Here is a 25,472-nt window from a genome sequence, read left to right as displayed (position 1 = left end):
GGTCAATAACTCATCTCTGGGGATTTTTTTAGCCCTTTCTGCATGTCTTTTCACTAACTTTCTAGGGTATCCCCTGTCTATAAAAGATTGTTCCATATTTTTCATTGCTGTACACATATTCTCATCCTTATCAACAATAATTCTCCGCACCCGAAGCATTTGGCTAAACGGCAGAGAATCTACCATCCTTCTTGGGTGCCCACTGGTAAAATGCAACAATGTATTCTTATCTGTGGCCTTAATGTTTAAATCCATATGCACCTGTTCATCCTCAATGTATACTTGTGTGTCCAAGTATTGCACCCGGTCAGTCGATGCCGTTAACGTAAACTGGATCTCCCGATCCAGGGAGTTCAAGTATACGTGAAAATCCATCAACTGATCCATAGTGCCATCCCAAATGAGGAAAATGTCATCTATGTATCTCCACCACGACAACACTTGATTGAAGTGGGGAGATACATAGACGAGACGCTCCTCAAATGACCGCACAAAAATATTTGCATAAGTGGGCGCGGCATTAGAGCCCATCGCCGCGCCCATCTTTTGCAAGAAAAATTGTCCCTGGAACACAAAATAATTGTTCCTCAAGGACAATTCCAACAATGTCAATATAAATTGTCGAACTGGGGCGGGATGCTCCGAATGTGCCAACATCTCCGCCACAGCCGACAAGCCTTTGTTGTGGTCAATCGAGGTGTACAATGACACTATGTCAAAGGAGGCTATGATGGCCCCCCTTGGTACCTGCATCCCTTTGATCTTGGTGATGAAGTCTCCGGTATCCCTAACGTACGATCTAGCACCCATAGCATATTCTCTCAGTATCTTTATCAGAAATACATTAATGTTGGATAGTATAGAGCCCCTACCCGAAATTATCGGCCGACCTGGAGGGTCAACCAACCTTTTATGTATCTTTGGTAATGCATATATCGTGGGTGTAACCGGGGACTTCACCACCAAAAAATCCTTAAGTTGTCCATCAATAATGCCACTCTGCATCGCCTCAGTCAGATGTGCATCAATTTTCCTTGCAATGTCGAACCTGGGGTCCCTGGCCAATGGCTCGTAGACGCCAGGTTCGCTCAATTGTCTTCTTATCTCCTTAACATACTGAATGGTGTCCATCACCACGATCCCACCACCCTTATCTGCGGGTTTGATGGTGAGATCGGGGTTACTGGACAATCCCTCCAGAGCAGACATTTCCTGTGTCGAAATGTTTGGCCTCATATACATACTGGGATGAGTATTTTTTCTCAACATAGCTACATCTCTTTTGACCGCTTCAGTGAAGCATTCTAAAGCATGTGAATTGACAAGTGGAACGAAATCACTTTTTAGGTACAAATCAAACTGTTTCAAAGTAAGTTGACCATCAGCATTACCAGATTCATTAGCATTCACCTTCATGGCGTCAGTGGAACCGGAGTCGAACCACACCCTCAGTTTAAGATTCCTGAGGAGGCGGTTCAAGTCCAGTTCCAACTGAAACCAATCCGGCCTAGCCTGTGGGCAAAAGGACAATCCCTTATTTAGGGCTTTCAATTCATGTTCAGTCAATGTATAGGATGAAATGTTGACCACCACGTTCGATTCTATTTTTTCTTGTTTGTATTCAGCTGTTTGGAGTTGTTGGTCCTCATTAATCTCTGCGCTCTGGTTTTTCCAGGCTCTTCTATGTCTGAGCCCTCCCCGTCTTGTGGGGCGTCTCCCATAGCAACTCGTGAGCCTAAAAAAGTTCCAGATTGGCTAGAATTAGGGTCATCATTGGCATCTTTGTTTCTCACCCATTTGTTGGTTTCTCATAAAGAAAGTGACTTGAAATTTATGATTATAGATCATGTTAAACCATTGGAAAGAGGAGGTGATCGATTAAGTAAATTAAAAAAAACTGAACTTAGGTGGATTTTTCGGCTCGATACCCTAAAACCCAAAGGGTTAAATGTAGAATTTAGGGTGACAGGAGGAATGGTTAGCTAGATACCCAGCTTACATAGCCTATACCCTGATGTTGTCTGCTCTCTATATGCAGTGAATTAAATGGAAACTACAATGATTTGCCTGATGACATAGATGGATGTTGACTTTTTTTGCCAGTGCCGGGCCGTATATAGATGGAGACGAGATAACTATGTGAGGTATGGAGGCATGATACTTTTGCCCGAAAACATTACCTAAAAAAAGATGGTGGATAGGTACTCGTGATGGGGCGTGAACGATCTGTCCATACGCTGTCGCAGACTCGTCTGTGTGCGGCGCCTGGACGTGATCGACCGTACGTCATCGCGTTGGTTTCCACCATAGAGGTGACGTGACGTAGGAGCATTAGAAGCTGCGTGAACGGAACAGGGCTGAGTACATGCGCAGTAAGGAGTAGAGGACGCGGATGAGTGGCGTGTTCAGACACATGTAGAGACGCCTTCTCCATAAACCTTCTCCACAAACTTTCTCGGTTCTCCAGCAGGCTTAAGGCAAGGTAATACAGTCAAGATTTTTTTAAAAAACTGCACGGTTCACTTTATTATATACACTTTATGTACACATATTATGATGAATTACTATTGAATGTAACACTGATGTACTGCTACTGAAGTTGATATGCACGGCAATATATGGAGTTAATTATATGAATTGTAGTCCACCCAGGAATGGGAGTGCACTAGTACTCTATTGGCTGATAATGGATTGTGTCATGCTGTAGAGTTGTATTTATTTTTGCACTATGCACTTTTTTGTTCACTTGACTTGAAAATGGTCCTGTGAGAGGACCGAAACGTTGTCTGACATGTGTGAATAAAATTCACTTTTTTACTTAAAGGAGTGCTGCGGACTTTCCTTCTCTATATATATATATATATATATATATATATATATATATATATATATATATAATTTTTTTATTTTTTTTACTTTTTATTTGTAAAATGCGGAAATTTTACATATTTTTTTTATATACTAGTCATCCTTCAAGACATAATGACCTCAGGATCCGACATTTTCAATATGCAATAGTCTTTTCTGGGCCATCGTAAGTTAAAACTAGACTCAACATGCAATGTCTTAGATCCAGATCCAACCAATCAACATGGCCATTTCAATGGTAAAACATCTTTATTGGTTGTCTAGTGGTACTACATGTTCTGTACTCTGTGGTACTACATGTTCTGTACTGTCCCCTTTCTGTGCCAGGATGAGCTGCTCATTTGGACACCAGGTGAGCTGCAGCTTCATTCTCTTTCTGGTACATGTGTGTACTATGCAAGACCCTAAGGAAGCCCCTGCCCCCATCATAGAAAGTAATTTTCAGATTCCATCATCTATTCCTGTCTATTGTACATAATGACTTGCTTTATCTCTCTTGGTTATATGATTATTTTTCTTAAAATCTCACTGTTTCTTGTTAGCAGATGATATTTTGTGGCTTTGGAACCAATTACTGATTTTCCATAGAATTATGGACTCAAGTTACCATACATTGGCTTCAACTTACACTGGTCATTCTGAAACTAATTAATATTGTATCCCAAGGGACCACTGTATTATTAAAAATTGTTTGTGTTTAACTTTATTTTTAACCCCTCTAACTTTAAATATGCAAACATTAGATATATTTTATCACAAAGTGCAATCAAATGGTATTGCAGTCTGTGGTAAAACGGCAATCTTCATATTAAGCCCTTGCTTGATTACAGACACTGCTGGGAGATGTTGCTTTGTAAAACAGCAGACACCCATCAATTGTGGTTGCCCATTCAGCTCAAATGTATAAAGAATTACCATGATATTGTTTATTATTTACATAAAAATCAATAACTACTATTTTCTCACAGCTACACAAAGCGCTAGGGGAAAAGGTAAACAACACAGCTATCATTGAGAAGCAAGTCCTAGAACTTTGGGACAGATTGTACCACTCTTGGGTCATTAAGGTAAGTAAATTCTTAATACACTGTATGATTTGCATGAACATTAAGGTTACTACAGTACAACAATTGTTTGTGTTATACCTCAGTTGTACCATATCCTCTGTATAGTTAAAGAGGTTTTCCGGTAAAGTAACTTAATTATTGAAAAACTGCATTAAGGCTGCAAGCTGCGACCCAACCAGAACCCATGCCAATACATACAACCAGAGCTTCAATTTACCTTGCAATCCATTTGTCTAGCTTCTGTGTGAGCCTGAGTATCATGGCGCCTGATCTTCCCTCACAAAACTACAATCTTTCCTGCTGTGAGTTTCTGTTTGTTCATGAGTGTTGATATTTATTGATTGGCTGCTTGATCTACCAGTCCGGTCACGCCCCCTCTACTCTACACACTGAACATGCTTGACCTAACAAAGGTTCAGAACTACAGGTCGATGCCATAGTAATTTATGAGGAAACACAGTGGGTAGCAAAGGAAGAAAACTAATTTTATAACTACTGAACGGTAAATATGTGAAATTGACATCATATTAGGTACCGGTAATTATTGATAATGAATTAGGCTACTTTCACACTAGCGTTCGGGGCTCCGCTTGTGAGTTTCGTTTGAAGACTCTCACAAGCGGCCCCGAACGGATCCGTACAGCCCCAATGCATTCTGAGTGGATGCGGATCCGCTCAGAATGCATCAGTTTGGCACCGTTTGGCCTCCGCTCCGCTCAGCAGGCGGACACCCGAACGCAGCTTCCAGCGTTTTCGTGTCCGCCTGGCCACGCGGAGCCAAACGGATCCGTCCAGACTTACAATGCAAGTCAATGGGGACGGATCCGTTTGACGTTGACACAATATGGTGCAATTTCAAACGGATCCATCCCCCATTGACTTTCAATGTAAAGTCAGGAGTCCCTATTAATATACCATCAGATCGGAGTTTTCTCCGATCCGATGGTATATTTTAAATTGAAGCGTCCCCATCACCATGGGAACGCCTCTATGTTAGAATATACCATCGGATTTGAGTTACATCGTAAACCTCAGATCCGACAGTATATTCTAACACAGAGGCAATCCCATGGTGATGGGGACGCTTCATGTTAGAATATACTGGTAACTGTGTACATGACTGCCCCCTGCTGCTGCTGCCTGGCAGATGCTGCCAGGCAGCAGGCGGCAGACCCCCCCTCCTCCTGTAATTAACTTATTGGTGGCCAGTGCGACCCCCCCCCCCCCCCTCCCTCCCCAGTATTAATTGTAGCCAGTGCGGCCCCCCTCCCTCTATATTCATTGGTGGCCAGTGCGGATTCCCAGTATTAAATATGACCAGTGCGGCCTCCCCCTCCCTCTATATTTATTGGTGGCCAGTGCGGATTCCAAGTATTATGACCAGTGCGGCCTCCCCCCCCTAATTAAAATCACACCCCCCATCATTGGTAGCAGCGGAGAGTACCGATCGGAGTCCCAGTTTAAATCGCTGGGGCTCCGATCGGTTACTATGGCAACCAAGACGCTATTGCAGTCTAGGCTTCTATGGTTTCTTAGCAATAAATACAAGCATTATACTTACCTGAAGAGCTGCGATGTTTGACCGGCCGGGCGCTCCTCCTACTGGTAAGTGACAGGTCTGTGCTATAGTGCGGCGCATTGCTATAGGCAATGCGCCGCACAGACCTTTCACTTACCAGTAGGAGGAGCTCCCGGCCAGACACAGACATCGCAGCTCTTCAGGTAAGTATAATGCTTGTATTTATTGCCAAGTAACCATGGCAGCCAAGACTGCAATAGCGTCTTGGCTGCCATGGTAACCGATCGGAGCCCCAGCGATTTAAACTGGGACTCAGATCGGTACTCTCCGCTGCCACCAATGATGGGGGGGGGGGGGGCCGCACTGGTCACAATACTTGGAATCCGCACTGGCCGGCCACCAATGAATATAGAGGGAGGGGGACCGCACTGGTCATATTTAATACTGGGGAGGGGGAGGCCGCACTGGTCATATTTAATACTGGGAATCCGCACTGGCCACCGATGAATATAGAGGGAGGGGGGCCGCACTGGTTACAATTAATACTGGGGAGGGAGGGGGGCCGCACTGGTTACAATTAATACTGGGGAGGGAGGGGGGGCCGCACTGGCCACCAATAAGTTAAATACAGGAGGGGGGGAGGGGTCTGCCCCCTGCTGCCTGGCAGCATCTGCCAGGCAGCAGGGGGCAGTCATGTACACAGTTCTCAGTATATTCTAACTTGAAGCGTCCCCATCACCATGGGAACGCTTCTGTGTTTAGAATATACTGTCGGATCTGAGTTTTCCGAAGTGAAAAATCTGATCTGAAATAAACAGTTATGCAAACGGATCCGTTCTGAACGGATGCAAGCGTTTGCATTATAGGAGCGGATCCGTCTGTGCAGACACCAGACGGATCCGCTTCTAACGCAAGTGTGAAAGTAGCCTTAGTCTAAAACATAAGTTATATTTATGGTAACTGCAATACCCCCCCCCCCAAAAAAAACTCCCATATGCCGTGCCCCCTCACGCTGAATATACTTACCCAAGTCCACGCTCCTTGCGATGCTCATGGTCCCGCCACTGCTGTTTCTCCCTGTCCACAGATGAAAACATCTGGTGTCGGGGGATGGGAGGGGGAGCAGCCAATGGCAGGCTGGGACCAGCCTCCCTTGCATTGAAGTAGGAGCAGCTGTGTGGGGACCTGGGTAAGTATATTCAGTGTGAGGGCCCAGCATATGGTAGGGGGCTTTTTTTTTAGGACTGGATAACCCCTTTAGCTTAATTGAATATGAATGCTTTTATGAATTTAAAAACATGCATGCACATATGTAATATATTTCTGATGTGGAACCATTTTGCCTATCTGTAAGTATTCAGTCCTGTCTTTGTACAGAAATAATATCAATTAGGTTTTTTTTTAAGTTGAAACCTAACTTCTTTTATCTTATGTTGTTAGAATGTGACAAATTCAGGCAGGCACAAGGGTCAAAAGATGACAATACATCGTCAGAACAGTTGGCTGGGAGATATTATGGACTGGCAGGATATTGCTTCTTTTGTTCATGAGAACATTGAAACATTTCTATCGGTGAGACTTTAGACTTTTTCTAATTCTCTTCTTTCATTGGTTATTAAAGATTATCCAGACCCTAATGTGTGGTTGCACTGATGTAACATTCATTGAAATTATGCGATTTCATGTTAGTAGCATACCATGAGAGCAATCATTTTAACAAATGCTAGATCTCTGCACCCACTGAAAGTTACCAGCAATGTTAAAGAAGCACTCCATCAATATTATGCTTAAATATGGCAGGATAATATAGAACCTCCTCTTAGTATAAAACCGTTTATACTTTGAGGAAGGAAAGCATTTTTTCTCGGTGCCTCCCCAACGGCACTGACAGGAGGGTGTCCCCACCTCCTGGACAGGAAACAACACTGGAACTCCAGATTTAAAAAGCCTCTTCTCCTTACCTAAGCCAGTGTTGTTTCCTATCTCTGGAGAGCGCAGGAGCTCCTGCTCTGGCTGGTATGCTAGAATATTTACCGCACGGCCTTATGTTTTCCCCAGGACTGGGAGGGGCGCTGCTGAGGTCGAGGGCTCCAGGGATGCTGTGCTCCCTTCCCCTTCCTTAGGCATAATCCCTTTCAAATAAAGAGGTTGTAAATCCGATACGGCAGGCAGAGCACAGTAATGTCATGACACGGTAAAGGTGCCTCGGCACATAAGGTGCGCACACTCGCAGGCGTCCCTGTACCAGAAAGCCGGTGCTGGCGGGGATATTAAAAGAAGATGGCCATAGCAGAGACTGGGGGGTGTTTCCCTGCTGCAGTATGTCAGCTCCTCAGGACGCAGTCTCGGCCCGCACGCCTGTGGATCCTGGTTCCAAAGCCCTCAGCCCGGTAAGCGTCCTCTCCTGCAAACTTGGGTAGATATTCTGGTGTGAGGCTCTTTTCTCATGCACTTACTGGGTGTCTGGTGCTGGAGGTTTAAAATGTTTTTTTCTACTAGACCCTTTTTCAAATCATTTTGATTATTCTAGGAAAGAAAAACCTCCACCTCCAAGACACCAGCGGGAGATTCAGGGCGCAAGAAATGCGCCATATCCAGAAAATCCTTTATATCTAAATCTAAGAAGTCACAATGTGTGAACTGCACAGAAAATGTTGTATCAGAAGAATCTTGCTCATTTCTAGACTCCATGAGGAGTATGGTTAGAGAGGAAGTAAATGCGGCAGTGGAATCAAGGTCGTCTCCCTTGTCTCCACAAGCCTCCACCTCTCAAAAATCCCACAATTTCCAGTTATATGGATTTGATGTTGATGAAGGGGAAATCCTTGATGACAGCTCTGACTCCTCAGAAGATGGTTATGGGAAACTGTTGTTCCTTCCAGTAGATTCTCAAAGTCTTCTAAAAACCATAAGGGCTACCATGAACTTAGTGGATTCTAGAGAAAGCCAATCAGTCCAGGACCAGATGTTCCAGGGTCTGGGGAAAAGGAAAAGACGAGTTTTCCCTGTCCATAATAGCATTAATGATCTAATCTCTAAATAATGAAGAGACCCTGAGAAAAGAGCCCTTGTCACAAGCTATTTTAAGAGAAAATATCCTCTTGCAGATTCTGATTCCAATATTTGGGATCAGACTCCAAAGATTGATGCGCCTGTAGCCCGCATTTCAGAGAAAACCTAAAAAAAACAGCTTTGTTCCATCCCCTGTGAAGGGGATCGACTTTTTGGATCAGTCCTTGATGACATCTTGGAGAAGACTTCTGATAAGCAAAAATGATTCCCTATAGAAGGCAGATTTTTTTCACCAGAGGCAAGCGGTCCTGCCGGAATGAAAGGAACAGACAGAAGACAGACCAGAAGAGAAGAAATTACTCAGGAAGATGGCAGAGGGAGAGGGAAAGGATTCTTCTTCAATCCGGACAATACTGCAAAATCGTAAAAGATATATATCGAGAGTATGGTGGCTCACTCCGCTAGTAGCTGTGGGTGGGTGCTACCAAGCCTAATGACTCACCCAGTCAAAAGGAAATATAGGATATATAGAGAGGCTGAGCACTCTCCACCTGGACCACACAGAGGCTGACGCAATAAATAATGATTGTAACGGCACCGTTTCAGCAGACAAGGGGTTAAAATCCGTTTAGGCGATATGCCCCTTTCCGAGATGCAGGCACAGCTACTGCAGAACACCAACCTCCCGAACTGGATACAACATAGCACTCCAAACTGGAACCTCGTGAGTAGCTGCCGGCAGACGAACAGGAAAAGCATTCAGTCCGCTTACACTCCTGGCAATCAGTCTCCAACAGCATACAGGGAATCCTCCCAATAACGAGACAAGGCTCCGTCTTGAGGGTCAGCAGTGGTCTGAAGTGCTGGCACACCCAGCCTGGTTTTTATTACAGTTTGTTGCAGATACAACATATCCCCACAATGCATCATGGTTTCCTCCCCTCTGTCCCGGAGACGACCAAAGACAATCCAATTATCTCTCAGGACAAAGGGGAGATCACCAATACACATGTGGAGACAACAGGACAGGAATCACCACCCAAACACACAATGGCACACCCCCACAGCAAACACAGACATTTAACATATCCCCAGATAGCTCAATTCTGAGTGCATATCATTAGGTGAATGGCACTCAGAATACACGAATACAATAATATTAGCTATCTGGGTGCCCTCACATAACATACAATTTAACCGAACGCATAATAACATAAAATACAATTCTACAGACAGATTTAAGCTGTGCGGCCGGTCTGTCTTCTCCTTTACAGTTACTATGGGCCATAATCCTGAGGCAAGAGGCTTTTAAACAGTCCTCTCCAAAACCCAGTGGCGAGGTTGGTTTCGCCACACATCTCCCCCCCCCAGGGAAGACTAACCAGATACCTGACCTCACGCCGGTCGGTACCTGAGTTAGTCTGGCAGCCCACCCACAACCCAATACTGGACCTGCTGAATTTCGTAGCCTGTCTCTGTCCAGTAAGTCCACCAAGGTGATGTTGGAAGCTGGTACTCCCGGTCTCTGTGTTGCTCCCTGGCTTGGAGTGGAGGTTGCTTTGTGGGCAGGGATCAGCGGTACTCAGCCCTGGTGCCAGCGCTACCACGGAAGAAGCCTGGTTGGAGCCTGGTTGGTGGAGGGGGAGACCGACTGTCTCTACCCCCTGTGCTGTAAGTGCAGAGACCACGGTCCCATCTGCACTGTTGTGGGGCTTACTGTCTCCCCCTGGTGCGTTAAGCTGCCGCTGGGGAGAGGGGGTAACGAGCTCCTCTCCCATACATACTTCCAGCCGCTGGGGAGTGCGACCGACCGCCTCCGCTCCCAATACAGTGTCCTGCTGCTGGGGAAAGGAGACTGGGCTCTCTATTCCCTGTAGGACACTCTGCCGCTGGGGGACAGGACCGACTGTCTCTGCCCCCTGTAACTCCGCCTGCCGCTGGGGAATGGAGACTCGGCTCCCAATTCCCAAAAAATCATGCTGCTGCTGGGGGGCAGGAACAACTACCTCTGCCCCCTGTAACTCAGCCTGCCGCTGGGGAGGGAGGCCGCTGCTCTCCCCTCCCTGCACTTCACACTGCCTTCCCGGCACATCACTCTGCTGCTGGGGGGCAGGAACAACTACCTCTGCCCCCTGTAACTCAGCCTGCCGCTGGGGAGGGAGGCCGCTGCTCTCCTCTCCCTGCACTTCACACTGACGCTGGGGAATGGAGACTAGGCTCCCACTGTCCCGCAACCGTAACCTCCGATGGAGGTCCACCCAACGTGGCAGCTGACCGTCACCTTCTGCCCGGTATAGTAGGGTCTTAGACACTAGATTCCTCACGAACTTCACGTATTTCTCAGCTGGATTGGGTCCGAAGAAGTTCAGCCGCAACCACATCATACGGTCAAATTCCTCCACAGAGTATCTGTACTCCACTGCTGGTTCCATCCTGGTGCTTTTAGGGTCACTGTACTGAGACATGCGTTGCCCTTAAGTTGTAAAATCCAAAGAAATGGTGTCTCCTGTAGCTGTCCTTCTGGCTGTAGGAACGATCCCACTGCTGCCACCAATGTAACGGCACCGTTTCAGCAGACAAGGGGTTTAAATCCGTTTAGGCGATATGCCCCTTTCCGAGATGCAGGCACAGCTACTGCAGAACACCAACCTCCCGAACTGGATACAACATAGCACTCCAAACTGGAACCTCGTGAGTAGCTGCCGGCAGACGAACAGGAAAAGCATTCAGTCCGCTTACACTCCTGGCAATCAGTCTCCAACAGCATACAGGGAATCCTCCCAATAACGAGACAAGGCTCCGTCTTGAGGGTCAGCAGTGGTCTGAAGTGCTGGCACACCCAGCCTGGTTTTTATTACAGTTTGTTGCAGATACAACATATCCCCACAATGCATCATGGTTTCCTCCCCTCTGTCCCGGAGACGACCAAAGACAATCCAATTATCTCTCAGGACAAAGGGGAGATCACCAATACACATGTGGAGACAACAGGACAGGAATCACCACCCAAACACACAATGGCACACCCCCACAGCAAACACAGACATTTAACATATCCCCAGATAGCTCAATTCTGAGTGCATATCATTAGGTGAATGGCACTCAGAATACACGAATACAATAATATTAGCTATCTGGGTGCCCTCACATAACATACAATTTAACCGGACGCATAATAACATAAAATACAATTCTACAGACAGATTTAAGCTGTGCGGCCGGTCTGTCTTCTCCTTTACAGTTACTATGGGCCATAATCCTGAGGCAAGAGGCTTTTAAACAGTCCTCTCCAAAACCCAGTGGCGAGGTTGGTTTCGCCACAATGATGATAATATTTATTACACCTAAATGCCGATCAATTACTAAGACAATAAAACAGAATAAGCAATAAAATATTCAAAATAAAAACAGCATCATAAATAACTGAACATACATTGAATTGCAATGGGTGCTTTGTAAAACTCGGAATAATTAATATATCTTAGGTATGTATATAATCGATGAAAGTTCGATATTAAATAATCAGAATAAATGCTCAGATATTTGTTCAGGTAAATGTCCGAACAACATTCCATAAATTTCTTTCAATTATTTCATTAGATTATTTCAATATATTCAACGGATATCCCCTGTCTGGCAAAACAATAATCACACTTGCGATTGCCGTCTGACTAGAGCTCACAGTGGCGTCCCACGTGGCTACTGGTGTCAGATCCGGCGGTACCTGATTATAATAGTTCAGCTGGAGCGGTGCAGGTAAGTTGACAGCCCTCGATATAGGTATTCTCCAATGGTCTTCTCGACTTTTTCAGTTGTGAATCAAGTATAGCATTTATCGTGACTCTGTTGGTTTATAGGTCAGGATATGAGCTGTATGCTGTAAAAGTTTGTCAGGGTGAAATTTTCGATCCAAGTTGTTGGGGACAAGACGTTCATCAGCTGATGTGCGGGTCTTAAAAACCAGACGCGTTTCGGGGTCTTTTCCTAGCCCCTTCCTTTTTTCACTCGCTACACCTGAAAAAGCCGAGAAGACCACTGGAGAATACCTATATCGAGGGCTGTCAACTTACCTGCACCGCTCCAGCTGAACTATTATAATCAGGTACCGCCGGATCTGACACCAGTAGCCATGTGGGACGCCACTGTGTGCTCTAGTCAGACGGCAATCGCAAGTGTGATTATTGTTTTGCGAGATAGTGGATATCCGTTGAATATATTGAAATAATCGAATGAAATAATCGAAAGAAATTTATCGAATGTTGTCCCGGACACTTACCCGAACAAATATCTGAGCATTTATTCGACAAAAATACCTCTCGATTTTTTTTTCACACTTTTGATTATTTAATATCGAACTTTCATCGATTATATACATACCTAGGATATATTAATTATTCCGAGTTTTACAAAGCACCCATTGCAATTCATTGTATGTTCAGTTATTTATGATGCTGTTTTTATTTTGAATATTTTATTGCTTATTCTGTTTTATTGTCTTAGTAATTGATCTGCATTTAGGTGTAATAAATATTATCATCATTATTTATTGCGTCAGCCTCTGTGTGGTCCAGGTTGAGAGTGCTCAATACTGCAAAATCCACTCAATGATGCCAGATATCAAGTTGGAGCAAGATTAATATTTTTTTTTCCAGAATGGAAAGAAATGGGAAACTCCCCATGGGTTCTGTCTTCCATTCAAAGAGGCTTCAGTCTAGAATTCGATACCTATCCAACAGATTATTTTATAATCAACAAGCCATTGCCTCACATGGAGAAGTAACTGTCCCTGGGGTCAGAAATCTCCATTCTTCTCCAGAAAAAAAACATTACTTCCGGTCCCAGAAGATCAACTCAAAGAAGGTTTCTAGTCTCCAGTATTTCTAATAAAAAAAACCTCGAAGGATCATTCAGGCTCATTATAAATCTAAAGAGATTAAACAAATGCCTAACCTACCAAAAATTCTAAATGGAAACCATCATATATACCATAAACCTCCTTTACCAGAACTGCTATATGGTAACTATAGATTTACTGGATGCCTATTATCATATGCCCATCCTCTGAGAACACCAGAAGTATTTACTGTATGAATTGCCATCTACATAGAAAGTCACCTTTGTCACTTTTAATGCCAAGCTCTTCCTTTCGCTATATCTTCTGCTCCAAGGATCTTCTCTAAAGTAATAGCCAAGGTAACAGGCTACCTTCATCTACAGGAAATTCTTATAATACCCTACTTAGACGACGTTCTAATTGCGGCCAGAACAGAAGAGCTTCTCCTACTCCATCTAGACCTGGTAAAAAAGACCTTCCTCGGTTTAGGATGGATAATACATCTCAAAAAGTCCGATTTCATCCTGAGTCAACAAAAATTCGGCTGATGTCTTCTCTTCCAGAGGACAATTGACTCTATATCAGAAAATTTCTCAGTTTTGCAGGTTAGAAACCTCCACCATCAGGAATATTATGACTGTTCTGGGTCATCTAACATTGTCAATACCCACAGTCATATGGGCACAGAGCCATACAAGGGTTCTACAGTCCTTTCTCCTAGATTCCGGGGACGGCTCACAGACTTTCCTAGACAAAAGGGTAGGTCTTCCATTAAAAGTATTGCAGTCCCTAGCCTGGTGGAAAATAAGGCAAATTTTAAAGAAAAAGATCTGTTAGTAGTCACTACAGATGCCAGCAACCGAGACAGGGGTGGTCACACCACAGACCCAACAGTTCAAGGAATTTGGGACAATTCCATGACAAACGCCTCGTCAAACCAAAGAGAACTTACAGCAGTTCTGAAGGTTCTTCTGGCACTCCGTTCAAAGATACCTTTAGGTCATGTAAAAATCCTATAGGAAAAAACAACTACAGTTGACTACATAAACAGACGGGGCACTCGAAGCAAGGTTCTTGCCACCACTGCAAAGGAAATTTTTCTCCGGGCAGAAAAACATCTGACTTCCTTGTCAGCAGTCCACTTAAAAGGAAGCAATAATTGCGTGGCCTACTTTCTGAGCAGGCAGACAATAAAAGGAGAATAGGCCCTGGATCCCAATATCTTTCATCAGATAACGGTAAGATGAGGAGTTCCAATCCTGGACCTGTTTGCAAATCTGGGCAACAAGAAGGTACAGAGATTTTGTTCTCTATCCCCACATGATCAACCAGAGATTCTGGATGCCCTATCTCACCCATGGCCAAAAGGACTGCTATACACATTCCCCCTTTCAGCTTGAGGCCGAGGACTCTTATGAAAGTGGCGGAGGAACAGGCGCAGGTAATCATGATAGTTCCTTATTGGCCAAGAAGGGCCTGGTTTACTAAACTTCTCAACTTGTTAGCAGGAGGATATCTTCAGTATTTCCAGGGCTCTTATTCTGGGTCTGATCTATCATCACAGAGTCCATCAACTCAGATTGACGGCTTGGAGATTGAACGCCTAGCCCTAAGAAATAAAGGTCTCTCAGATCCGGTAATCTCAACTATACTAAAAGGTAGGAAATCAGTAACATCTAGAATTTACCTTCAAACTTGGAGGGCTTTCCTTGCCTTTACGAAAGGCAAAGATTATCGAAATTCACTTACAAATGTTCCAGTTATTCTAGATTTCCTGCAAGCAGGGTTGAACAAGGGCCTCAAGCCCTCTACCCTCAAAGTGCAAATATCGGCCTTAAGTATTTTTCTGGTCTCAAGACTAGCAGAACAACCTTTAGTCAAACGTTTTATTAAAGGTGCAGTCAGAATCTCACCTACCATACGCTCTACCGCTCCGACCTGGGACTTAAAGGGGTTCTGCACTTTCATTTAACTGATGATCTATCCTCTGGATAGATAATCAGCTTCTGATCGGTGGGGGTCCAACACCCGGGGTCCAATCAGCTGTTTGAGAAGGCAGCAGCACTGGCCCATTGACGTCACGACTAGTAGCAACTAGCGTGGGGACGGCTAAGCTCCATTCACGTGAACAGAGCTTAGCCACGCCCACGCTGGTTGATACTAGTCGTGACGTCAGTGGGCCGGCTGTAAACAGTGAGAAGGCCGCGGCGCTGCTACAGCCTTAATAGAGTCACCATTTAAACCAATTGATAACATTTCCATGAAACTTCTGTCCCTAAAAAACACTTTCCTTTTAGCCATAACAACTGCTAGAAGAATTGGTGAAATGCAGGCTTTCTATTGTCGTCCACCATATCTGAAAATTTAGGAAAATCTGATGGTCCTAAAATATTGCCCATCCTTCCTTTAGAAAGTGGTTTCTAAATTCTATTGCAATCTGAAAGTGGTGCTGCCACCCTACTGCTCTTCACCTTCCATGGACTTTGCCTAATATGTTACCTAGAGAGAATAAAGCAGTTCAGGAAGTCAGACCATCTCTTTCTCCAGTTCCAGGGTCCTAATAAGGGCCTAGCAGCTAATTCCACCCTAAGTTATGTTTCATTCTCTGTTATTCCTCCTGTTATTGCCTTTGGGGAGGCGCCGGGAAAAGGGTTAACTCCTCTTTAACGCCACTGCCCCCCCCCCCCCCCCCCATTTATAATTACCTTGTTTGATATTATTCTGTTCATTTAAAAGATTTTTTTCTTGCATCATCTCCATGCCCTTTATTATTAACTGGCTTAGGTAAGGATAGGCCTTTTAATTTTGGAGCTCCAGTGTTGTTTCATGGAGCCATAAGAATAGATGCTCCTGAATTGTTTATACGTGGGGGATGCATGCAGCTATTAAAACAGGCGTGTCAGGAGTGGTGTGTCCCTGCAGCCAATTGCCTGTGTCTCTGCAGCCAATTGCCCACAGATTTAGGGTGCATTCACACTACCGTATATATTTTGTTGTCCGTAAAATGTGGGTCTGCAAAAAAATAAAAAAGGGTAACACCCATGTTGCATCAGCTTTTTTGCTCACACATTGTAACAATGCCTATTGGGTGGCCAAAAATACAGTCGTGTGTATGGGGCCTTAGTCCTATTCAAATAGGCTAATTCTATTTTTCTGCAATATAAATCAGCTAGATAATTTGTATTATGTGTTTTTTCTTTTCTTTTTTTAACATGGATTTAGACACAGGAAATTATAAAAATGTTAGGCAAAAGAAACCTCAATCACTGGACTTCCAAGAGTAGTTTTGAGGGTCATTTAGTTGATGCAGATGCTCTTTTTTTTTTTTTTCTTCCTTGTATATATTTCCTAAAATCAGAATCTACTAGGTTATATTTTCTTGCCAGACTGTCATAATAAGATTTTACAGTTTCTTATTCAGGATGTATTGAGATGATGTACAAACCGGATTCCAAAAAAGTTGGGACGCTAAACAAATTGTGAATAAAAACTGAATGCAATGATGTGGAGATGGCAAATATCTACGTTCTATTACAAATAAAATATTGACAACAGATCCAATGTTTAATCCGAGTAAATGTATCATTGTAAAGGAAAAATACGTTGATTCAAATTTTCACGGTGTCAACAAATCCCCCAAAAGTTGGGACAAGTAGCAATAAGAGGCTGGAAAAAGTAAATTTGAGCATAACGAAGAGCTGGAAGACCAATTAACACTAATTAGGTCAATTGGCAACATGATTGGGTATAAAAAGAGCTTCTCAGAGTGGCAGTGTCTCTCAAGCCAAGATGGGTAGAGGATCACCAATTCCCACAATGTTGCGCAGAAAGATAGTGGAGCAATATCAGAAAGGTGTTACCCAGCGAAAAATTGCAAAGACTTTGCATCTGTCATCATCAACTGTGCATAACATCATCCAATGATTCAGAGAATCTGGAACAATCTCTGTGCGTAAGGGTCAAGGCCGTAAAACCATACTAGATGCCCGTGATCTCCGGGCCCTTAAACGACACTGCACCACAAACAGGAATGATACTGTAAAAGAAATCACAGAATGGGCTCAGGAATACTTCCAGAAACCATTGTCAGTGAACACAATCCACCGTGCCATCCGCCGTTGCCAGCTGAAACTCTACAGTGCAAAGAAGCAGCCATTTCTAAGCAAGATCCACAAGCTCAGGCGTTTTCACTGGGCCAAGGATCATTTAAAATGGAGTGTGGCAAAATGGAAGACTGTTCTGTGGTCAGACGAGTCACGATTTGAAGTTCTTTTTGGAAATCTGGGACGCCATGTCATCCGGACCAAAGAGGACAAGGACAACCCAAGTTGTTATCAACGCTCAGTTCAGAAGCCTGCATCTCTGATGGTATGGGGTTGCATGAGTGCGTGTGTCATGGGCAGCTTGCATGTCTGGAAAGGCACCATCAATGCAGAAAAATATATTCAGGTTCTAGAACAACATATGCTCCCATCCAGACGTCATCTCTTTCAGGGAAGACCCTGCATTTTTCAATAAGATAATGCCAGACCACATTCTGCATCAATCACAACATCATGTAGGAGAAGGATCCGGGTACTGAAATGGCCAGTCTGCAGTCCAGATCTTTCACCTATTGGCGCATCATAAAGAGGAAGGTGCAACATTGAACAGTTAGAGGCCTGTATTAGACAAGAATGGGAGAGCATTCCTATTTCTAAACTTAAGAAACTGGTCTCTTCGGTCCCCAAATGTCTGAGTGTTGTAAGAAGAAGGGAAGATGCCACACAGTGGTGAAAATGGCCTTGTCCCAACTTTTTGGGGATTTGTTGACACCATGAAATTCTGATTCAACATATTTTTCCCTTAAAATGGTACATTTTCTCAGTTTAAACTTTTGTTCCGTGATTTATGTTCTATTCTGAATAAAATATTAGAAGTTGGCACCTCCACATCATTGCATTCAGTTTTTATTCACGATTTGTATAGTGTCCCAACTTTTTTGGAATCCGGTTTGTATTCAGGTGCAGTTTAATGTTTAAAAATAAAATCATTTTTGCCATGGTTTTAATGTGGCTGTGGTTTTCACTGATAAACACATTTACACAGTACTGATCAACACCTAAAAACTACTAGTGCATGCTTATTAATATACAAACACATTTTCTTGATCCTTTGCTCATTGTTAAATACAATATTATGAATTATAAATATTTGTTAGGCCTGTTGAATTTGAACTTTAAAGGAATCTATTACTAAATGTATGCTGTTATGCCTTTCTGGTGTATCTTTTGTAAAATTTAGTTTTAGTTGTAACATTTGGATTGTGTTGTGATCCAGTAGTCAGTATTTGTGAGCCACTTAGGGTACTTTCACACTTGAGTTTTTCTTTTCCGGCATAGAGTTCCGTCACAGGGGCTCTATACCGGAAAAGAGCTGATCAGTTTTATCCCCATGCATTCTGAATGGAGAGTAATTCGTTCAGTTTGCATCAGGATGTCTTCAGTTCAGTCGTTTTGACTGATCAGGCAAAAGAGAAAACCGCAGCATGCTACGGTTTTCTCTCTGGCGAAAAAAACTGAAGACTTGCCTGAACGCCAGATCCGGCATTTTTTCCCATAGAAATGTATTAGCGCCGAATCGGGCATTCAGAATACCGGAATGCCGGATCCGTCGTTCCGGCATGCGCATGCGCAGATCGGTGAAAATGAGAAAAGATGTACAAGACGGATCCGTCGGTCCGCATGACAAGCGGAGAGACGGATCCGTCCTTGCAATGCGTCTCACAAATGCTTTCAGTCAGCGGCGGATCCGGCGGCCAGTTCCGACGACGGAACTGCCCGCCGGATCACACTGCCGCAAGTGTGAAAGTAGCCTTAACTGAGCTCTCTGTGTTAGATAGGGGAAAACATGTCGGTTGACAACAGGAGAGTGTGATAAGCCCATAGCTCATAAATGCCATTACCCCTGGCTCACAGTGTGCTATGACTAAAAAACTAAATTTCACAAAAAGTTCTACAATGGCAAAAGTAAACAATGATGAAATCAGTGTGAAGACAGCATAAACATGGTGACAGATTATTTTCACACCGTTATTTTCTAGTATTCTAGTTGATAATATATTTTCTCTATTCTTTTGCCTTTAGATATTAGAATCCCTCTGGATTGTGATGAGTCGGAATTTAAGTTTACTTTTTACCTCCGTAACAACACTCTTTACAGTCATCATCTACAGTGGCACGGCACTTCTTAATTTCGTCCTGTCTTTGGTATGTTTTACACTTTTGAGTTACCTGTAGTGCTTTTTTGCTATGTAAAATTGGACTGCTGTAATTACTGTAAAAATTCATAATTATGTGTGGGATTCTTCAGTGCCTAATATAAAATTTGAATTACATTATTTTAAAGGGGTTTTCACCCTTGAATAATAAACACTAACTAAGGAGTTTACCCCACTCAGGACACCCATCTATTAGTCATAGCAGAGAGACCTGGCAAAAAGTTTCTTACACTATTTAAAGGGAATGTGTCATCAGAAAATGACCTATTGTTTAATGTTCAACATATTTTTAAAGAATTTTTTATATTTTTAATTTTCCATGTCAGTATCTATATTTAAATAAAAAAAACTAATTCTTGCAGTTTTCACACTCGTCACTAAGCCTAATAGGCACCATTTATTGGTCTAGACAGAACACTTTACTGCACTTATATATTATTCTAAACCTGCCTGTAATAGTGAAGAGATAACACCTTTGTGTATAGATAAGACAAGATCCACCATTCACAATAGGTGATTGTCAGAGCTGATCTGTTCTTTCATTCTACATTGACCTCTTCTCAGGTCACAGAGCATGCCTAGAAAAGTCTCCAATAGAGGTTAGCAATTTTTTTAAATGCCGTGTATGTCCTAAATGGCCGGTACTTTGCTCCCCAGGACGAGCATGCTCATCCTGCGATCCCTCCTTCCCCCATGTGCGCTGCTGCAAACAGCAGCACGGGATCCGTGCTGCATCCACCAGCATCAGTGATAACGCCGATGTCGGTGGATTAACCCCTCATATGCCGCAGTGACTGCGGCATATGGGAGGTTTGTGCTCCCTCTCCTTAACCATCAGGTCCCCGCGCTGCAGTGGTGGGGACCGGATGGTTGCCATGGCAGCCCCGATGCCTGGCACAGACATTGGGGCCTGCCAGCTATGGAAGCCCAAGAGATCCAGCCTGAGGGCTGAGAGTGAATTGTACTGAATTGAAACAGGAATCAAACCATGAAATGGTAAAGTCCCACAGTGGGACAAATATAAAAAGTAAAAACAAAAGTGTTTTTTTTATTAAAAAAATTAAAAGTTTCAAGTAAAAATAAAAGCTTTTCCCAAAATGAAATAAATAAAAATTGAAAAAAAATAGGGGAAAAAAAATCCCTCAGATGAACACTTTTTTTTTAGAATAGAAAATCTCCCCAAAAAGTGAAATTCTGAAATTTCATCTCCATTTTCCATTAATTCTTGAGGAACACCTAAAGGGTTAACAAAGTTTGTAAAATCAGTTTTGAAGACCTTGAGGGGTATAGTTTCTAAAATGAGGTCATTTTGGGTTGTTACTTTTATGTAAGCCTCACAAAGTGACTTCAGACCTGAACAGGTCCTTAAAAAGAGGGTTTTGGAAATTTTTTGAAAAATGTAAAGATTTGCTTCAAAATTTCTAAGCCTTCTAACATCCCCCCCCCAAAAAAAAATGTCATTCACAAAATGGTCCAAACATGAAGTAGACATATAGGGAATGTAAAGTAATAACTATTTTTGAAAGGTTTTACTATCTATAATAAAAGTAGAGGTACATTTTTGGTAAATTTGGTATTTTATTATAAATAAAAATTAAATTTTTTTCACTCAGTTTTACCACTGTTATGAAGTACAATATGTGCTGAGAATACAGTCTCAGAATGGCCTGGATAAGTAAAATCGTTTTAAAGTTGTCACCACATAAAGTGACTTGTCAGGTTTGCTAAAATTGGCCTGGTCCTTAAGGTGAAAAATGGCTGGGTTTCTTAAGGTGTTAAGAACAAATCTGCAATCAGAAAATAAACACAGATTAGATAAAAAGGATATCTGGTTTTAACTGTCAGATAAAATTTTTGGTGACACATTTTCTTTCTGGCGGTGTTACATGGTTGCACGCTCATATAGCACTAGATGTGTAATGCCATGCATATCGATCGGCAGACGTTGATACCCTTTTTTAAATAGTTATGCATTTGAGCATGATGCAGTAACTCTTACATTTTTATTGAAATGAACATAACATGGCAAATTTATTAATTTGTTAACACCTATTTTCTGGCACAAATGAGCCAGAATAGCACAGCACCAGCGAGTGTCGATAAAATCATCAGATTTCTTTAACCCCCTAAGTATATTAATTTTTGAATTTTCCCTCTTTCTAAAAGCAATAAATAAAATTTTCTATTCACATAGCTGTATAAGGGCTTATTTATCACGTGACAAAATGCATTTGGTTATGACACCATTAAATTTACCATGTCTTGTATTGTAAAATGGGAAGAATTGGAAAAAAAAACACAATTCTGGAAAAGTTTCTTTGTGTTTTGATGTTAGGACGTTCACTTTGTGCTAAAAAGTGACTTATTCTGCTAGTCAATACAATTACGGCAATACCAAATTTGCAGCGCAATTTTTTGGCACTGCAAACTTTTCTTTGCAGCGCCATTATTTACAACCAACTTTTATATTTCAGTCTACAGAGCTGCTTGTTTTTTGCGGGAAAAACTTTAATTTTATTTGTACAATTTTTGGGTTACATACAACTTTTTTATTTGTGATAGTCAGTTTTTTTGAGGGGACAAGGTGACTGAAAGATTGTGAATTGCAGAGTTTTTAATATCCTTTTCATATTACAATTTTTTTTTTTTATAGTATAATAGTTCAGACGTTTTCAAACGTGATGGTATCTTTTTTGTTTATTTCTTTTATTGTAGACTTATTTTTTTTTTTTGTAAATTGAGAAAGGGGGTGATTATAATTTTTGTGTGTGTTTTATATATTTTTTTTATTCTTTTTTTTTACTTATAGCGCCCATCAGAGGGGTTTATGCTATCTTCTGTTCGCTTTTCCAATAGACCATAATAGAGAACTATTATGGTGAAGTTGTACCTCATGCACAGCTTAACAAGCAGCTTACCATGACAGGACTGGGAACCTTCACTGCAATTTCACTGCAGGGGCTCTGATCGGAAGGCAGAGGGAGCTGCCTCGCTTTGCCTAACTCCACAGATGCCGCTATTGAACGCTGCATCTGAGGGGTTAAATGGCCACTTTTGGCATCTTCGTTGATCACCGTCAATGCGTCTGGGTGCCTGCTGTATACACAGCCGGCACCCACAATCTATGAAGCAGGCTCAGCGCAGCAGCCCGCTTTATACAAATCCTTGTGCATGGTTTTGTACATGTATGGTATTAAGGAGTTAATGGCATAAGAGTCAAAATCAAAAAGTGTAAAACAACGCAAAAGCTAAATTAAGCTTTTCAGGTACACCGAAAGCCCCTAATTGTAGCAGAGTTAGGTTAGACAAATGCAAATACATGTACAAAGAGTCAATAGGAAGTGCACTGCTGAACACATGATGTTTGTATGTATATACTTCACATCTTCAGCTATAATATGCTTAAACACAGATAATGGACAAAAAGTTTGAAAAATACCTTTGCACTTCCATCACTTATCTCTTCAATCCCTATGTCCTATTCTATTTCACATCACAGTTAGAACTGATAAACATATAGAAATATCTACATGTCCCACAAACTCAACCATGTCACCCTCACTATCCTTTAACAGGCTGTAAGACAAATGACTGTAGGAGGGGCCTCCCTACTGATCCCAGTCTGCAGTAGGGCCAAAGGTGTCCAGGTCAAGGTGTCCAGGTCAAAATTTACAAATCTGAAATGCGTCACTTTATGTGGTAATAGCTTTGGAACACTTTTATTTATCCAAGCAATTCTGAGATTGTTTTCTCGTGACACATTGTACTTCATGATAGTCATAAATTTGAGTCAATATATGTCATCTTTTATTTATGAAAAAATCCCAAATTTATAAAAAAAAAAAGAAAAATTCACAATTTTCAAAATTTCAATTTCTCTGCTTCTAAAACAGAAAGTCATACCTAATAAAATATTTATTACTTAACATTTCCCATATGTCTACTTTATGTTGGCATCATTTTGGAAATGTCATTTTATTTTTTTAGGATGTTAGAAGGCTTAGAAGTTTAGAAGCAATTCTTAAAATTTTTAAGAAAATTTCCAAATCCCACTTTTTAAGGACCAGTTCAGGTCTGAAGTCACTTTGTGAGGCCTACATAGTGGAAACCACCCATAAATGACCCCATTGTAGAAACTACACCCCTCAAGTTACTCAAAACTGATTTTAAAAACTTTGTTAACCCTTTAGGTGTTCCACAAGAATTAAAGGAAAATGGAGATGAAATTTCTAAATTTCACTTTTTTGGCAGATTTTCCATTTTATTTAATTTTTTTCTTTAACACATTGAGGGTTAACAGTAGGGCTGCAGTAAACGAATATTTTTGTAATCGAGTATTCTATCGATTATATTTCTCGATTCATCGAGTAATCTAATAAGAAAAAGCTACTTAAAATAACGTACGTAATTAGGTATGTATAAAGTTATTGGTTTGAAGGGGTTAATAACTTTATACATGCCTAATGCCAAGGTGCTTCCATTAACCCCTCCAAACCAATAACTTTATAAATGCCCATTGGGTTTGGAGGGGTTAATGCAAGCACCTTGGCATTAGGCATGTATAAAGTTATTGGTTTGAAGAGGTTAATGAAAGCACCTTGGAGGTGCCTTCATTAACCCCTCTCTAAACCAATAACTTTATAGATGCCAAGGTGGCGCTTGCAGCCTCTATTAACCACTCCATCTGCCTCCCCCAGCCTCTGATCTGCTTGCCCCCAGCCTCTGATCTGCTTGCCCCAGCCTCTGATCTGGCTCCCCCCCAGCCTCTGATCTGCCTCCCCCCCCAGCCTCTGATCTGCCTCCCCCCCAGCCTCTGATCTGCCTCTCCCCCAGCCTCTGATCTGCCTCCCCCCAGCCTCTGATCTGCCTCCCCCCAGCCTCTGATCTGCCTCCCCCCCAGCCTCTGATCTGCCTCCCCCCCAGCCTCTGATCTGCCTCCCCCCCCAGCCTCTGATCTGCCTCCCCCCCAGCCTCTGATCTGCCTCCCCCCCAGCCTCTGATCTGCCTCCCCCCCAGCCTCTGATCTGCCTCCCCCCCAGCCTCTGATCTGCCTCCACCCCAGGCTCTGATCTGCCTCCCCCCCAGGCTCTGATCTGCCTCCCCCCAGCCTCTGATCTGCCTCCCCTCATCCCCCCAGCTTCTGATTTGCCTGCCTCCCCCCCTCCCCCCAGCCTCTGATCTGCCTGCCTCCAGCCTCTGATCTGCCTCCCCCCTCCCCCGAGCCTCTGATCTGCCTCCCCCCCTCCCCCCAGCCTCTGTTCTGCCTGCCCCCCTCCCCCCAGCCTCTGTTCTGCCTGCCCCCCTCCCCCCAGCCTCTGATCTGCCTGCCCCCTCTGGTAACGCAACCCCCCCTCCCTCCCTAGTATTAATCATTGGTGGCAGTGGCCACAGGGTCCCCCTCCTCCCCCCCATCATTGGTGGCAGTGTCAGTTCCGATCGGAGCCCCAGCAGTGTAATGCTGGGGCTCCGATCGGTTACCATGGCAGCCAGGAGTCACACTACTGAAGCCCTGGCTGCCATGGTATGTTAGTGAGCAGAGAGCAGCGCATTATACTCACGTGCGCTGTGGCCGCCGGTCGCTTCTTCTTCTGTCTGTGCGGCGGATTGCTAATGCTTACAGCATTAGCAATGCGCCACACAGACCTATGAGAAGGAGCGACAGCCGGCCACAGCGCACGTGAGTATAATGCGCTGCTCTCTGCTCACTAACATACCATGGCAGCCAGGACTTCAGTAGCGTCCTGGCTGCCATGGTAACCGATCGGAGCCCCAGCATTACACTGCTGGGGCTCCGATCGGAACTGCCACTGCCACCAATGATGGGGGGGAGGAGGGGGACCCTGTGGGATATGGCCGGCAAAGTCATTGGTAGCGCAGTGGCCACAGTCCCTCCCCTCCTCCTCCTACTCTGTC

General features: G+C 43.3%; 1 protein-coding gene across 6 annotated transcripts in view; it reads left to right on the top strand.

Annotated features, from left to right (window-relative positions):
• TMEM245 (transmembrane protein 245) overlaps positions 1–25,472 on the top strand; it is a 719,080-nt gene that overhangs the window by 320,206 nt on the left and 373,402 nt on the right. For all 6 annotated transcript variants that reach the window (XR_006390012.1, XM_044293864.1, XM_044293863.1 and 3 more), the window contains exons 10-12: positions 3,837–3,935; positions 6,895–7,026; positions 19,426–19,548. Coding sequence is in view for 5 of the 6 variants with exons in the window: in XM_044293864.1 (XP_044149799.1) it covers positions 3,837–3,935; positions 6,895–7,026; positions 19,426–19,548 (354 nt within the window). In the remaining variant the exon portion in view is untranslated. The remainder of the gene's footprint in view (positions 1–3,836; positions 3,936–6,894; positions 7,027–19,425; positions 19,549–25,472) is intronic.

Source organism: Bufo gargarizans, chromosome 5 (genome assembly GCF_014858855.1).
Source record: "Bufo gargarizans isolate SCDJY-AF-19 chromosome 5, ASM1485885v1, whole genome shotgun sequence".
NCBI lineage: Eukaryota > Metazoa > Chordata > Amphibia > Anura > Bufonidae > Bufo > Bufo gargarizans.
This window is presented reverse-complemented; position numbering and strand designations above follow the sequence as displayed.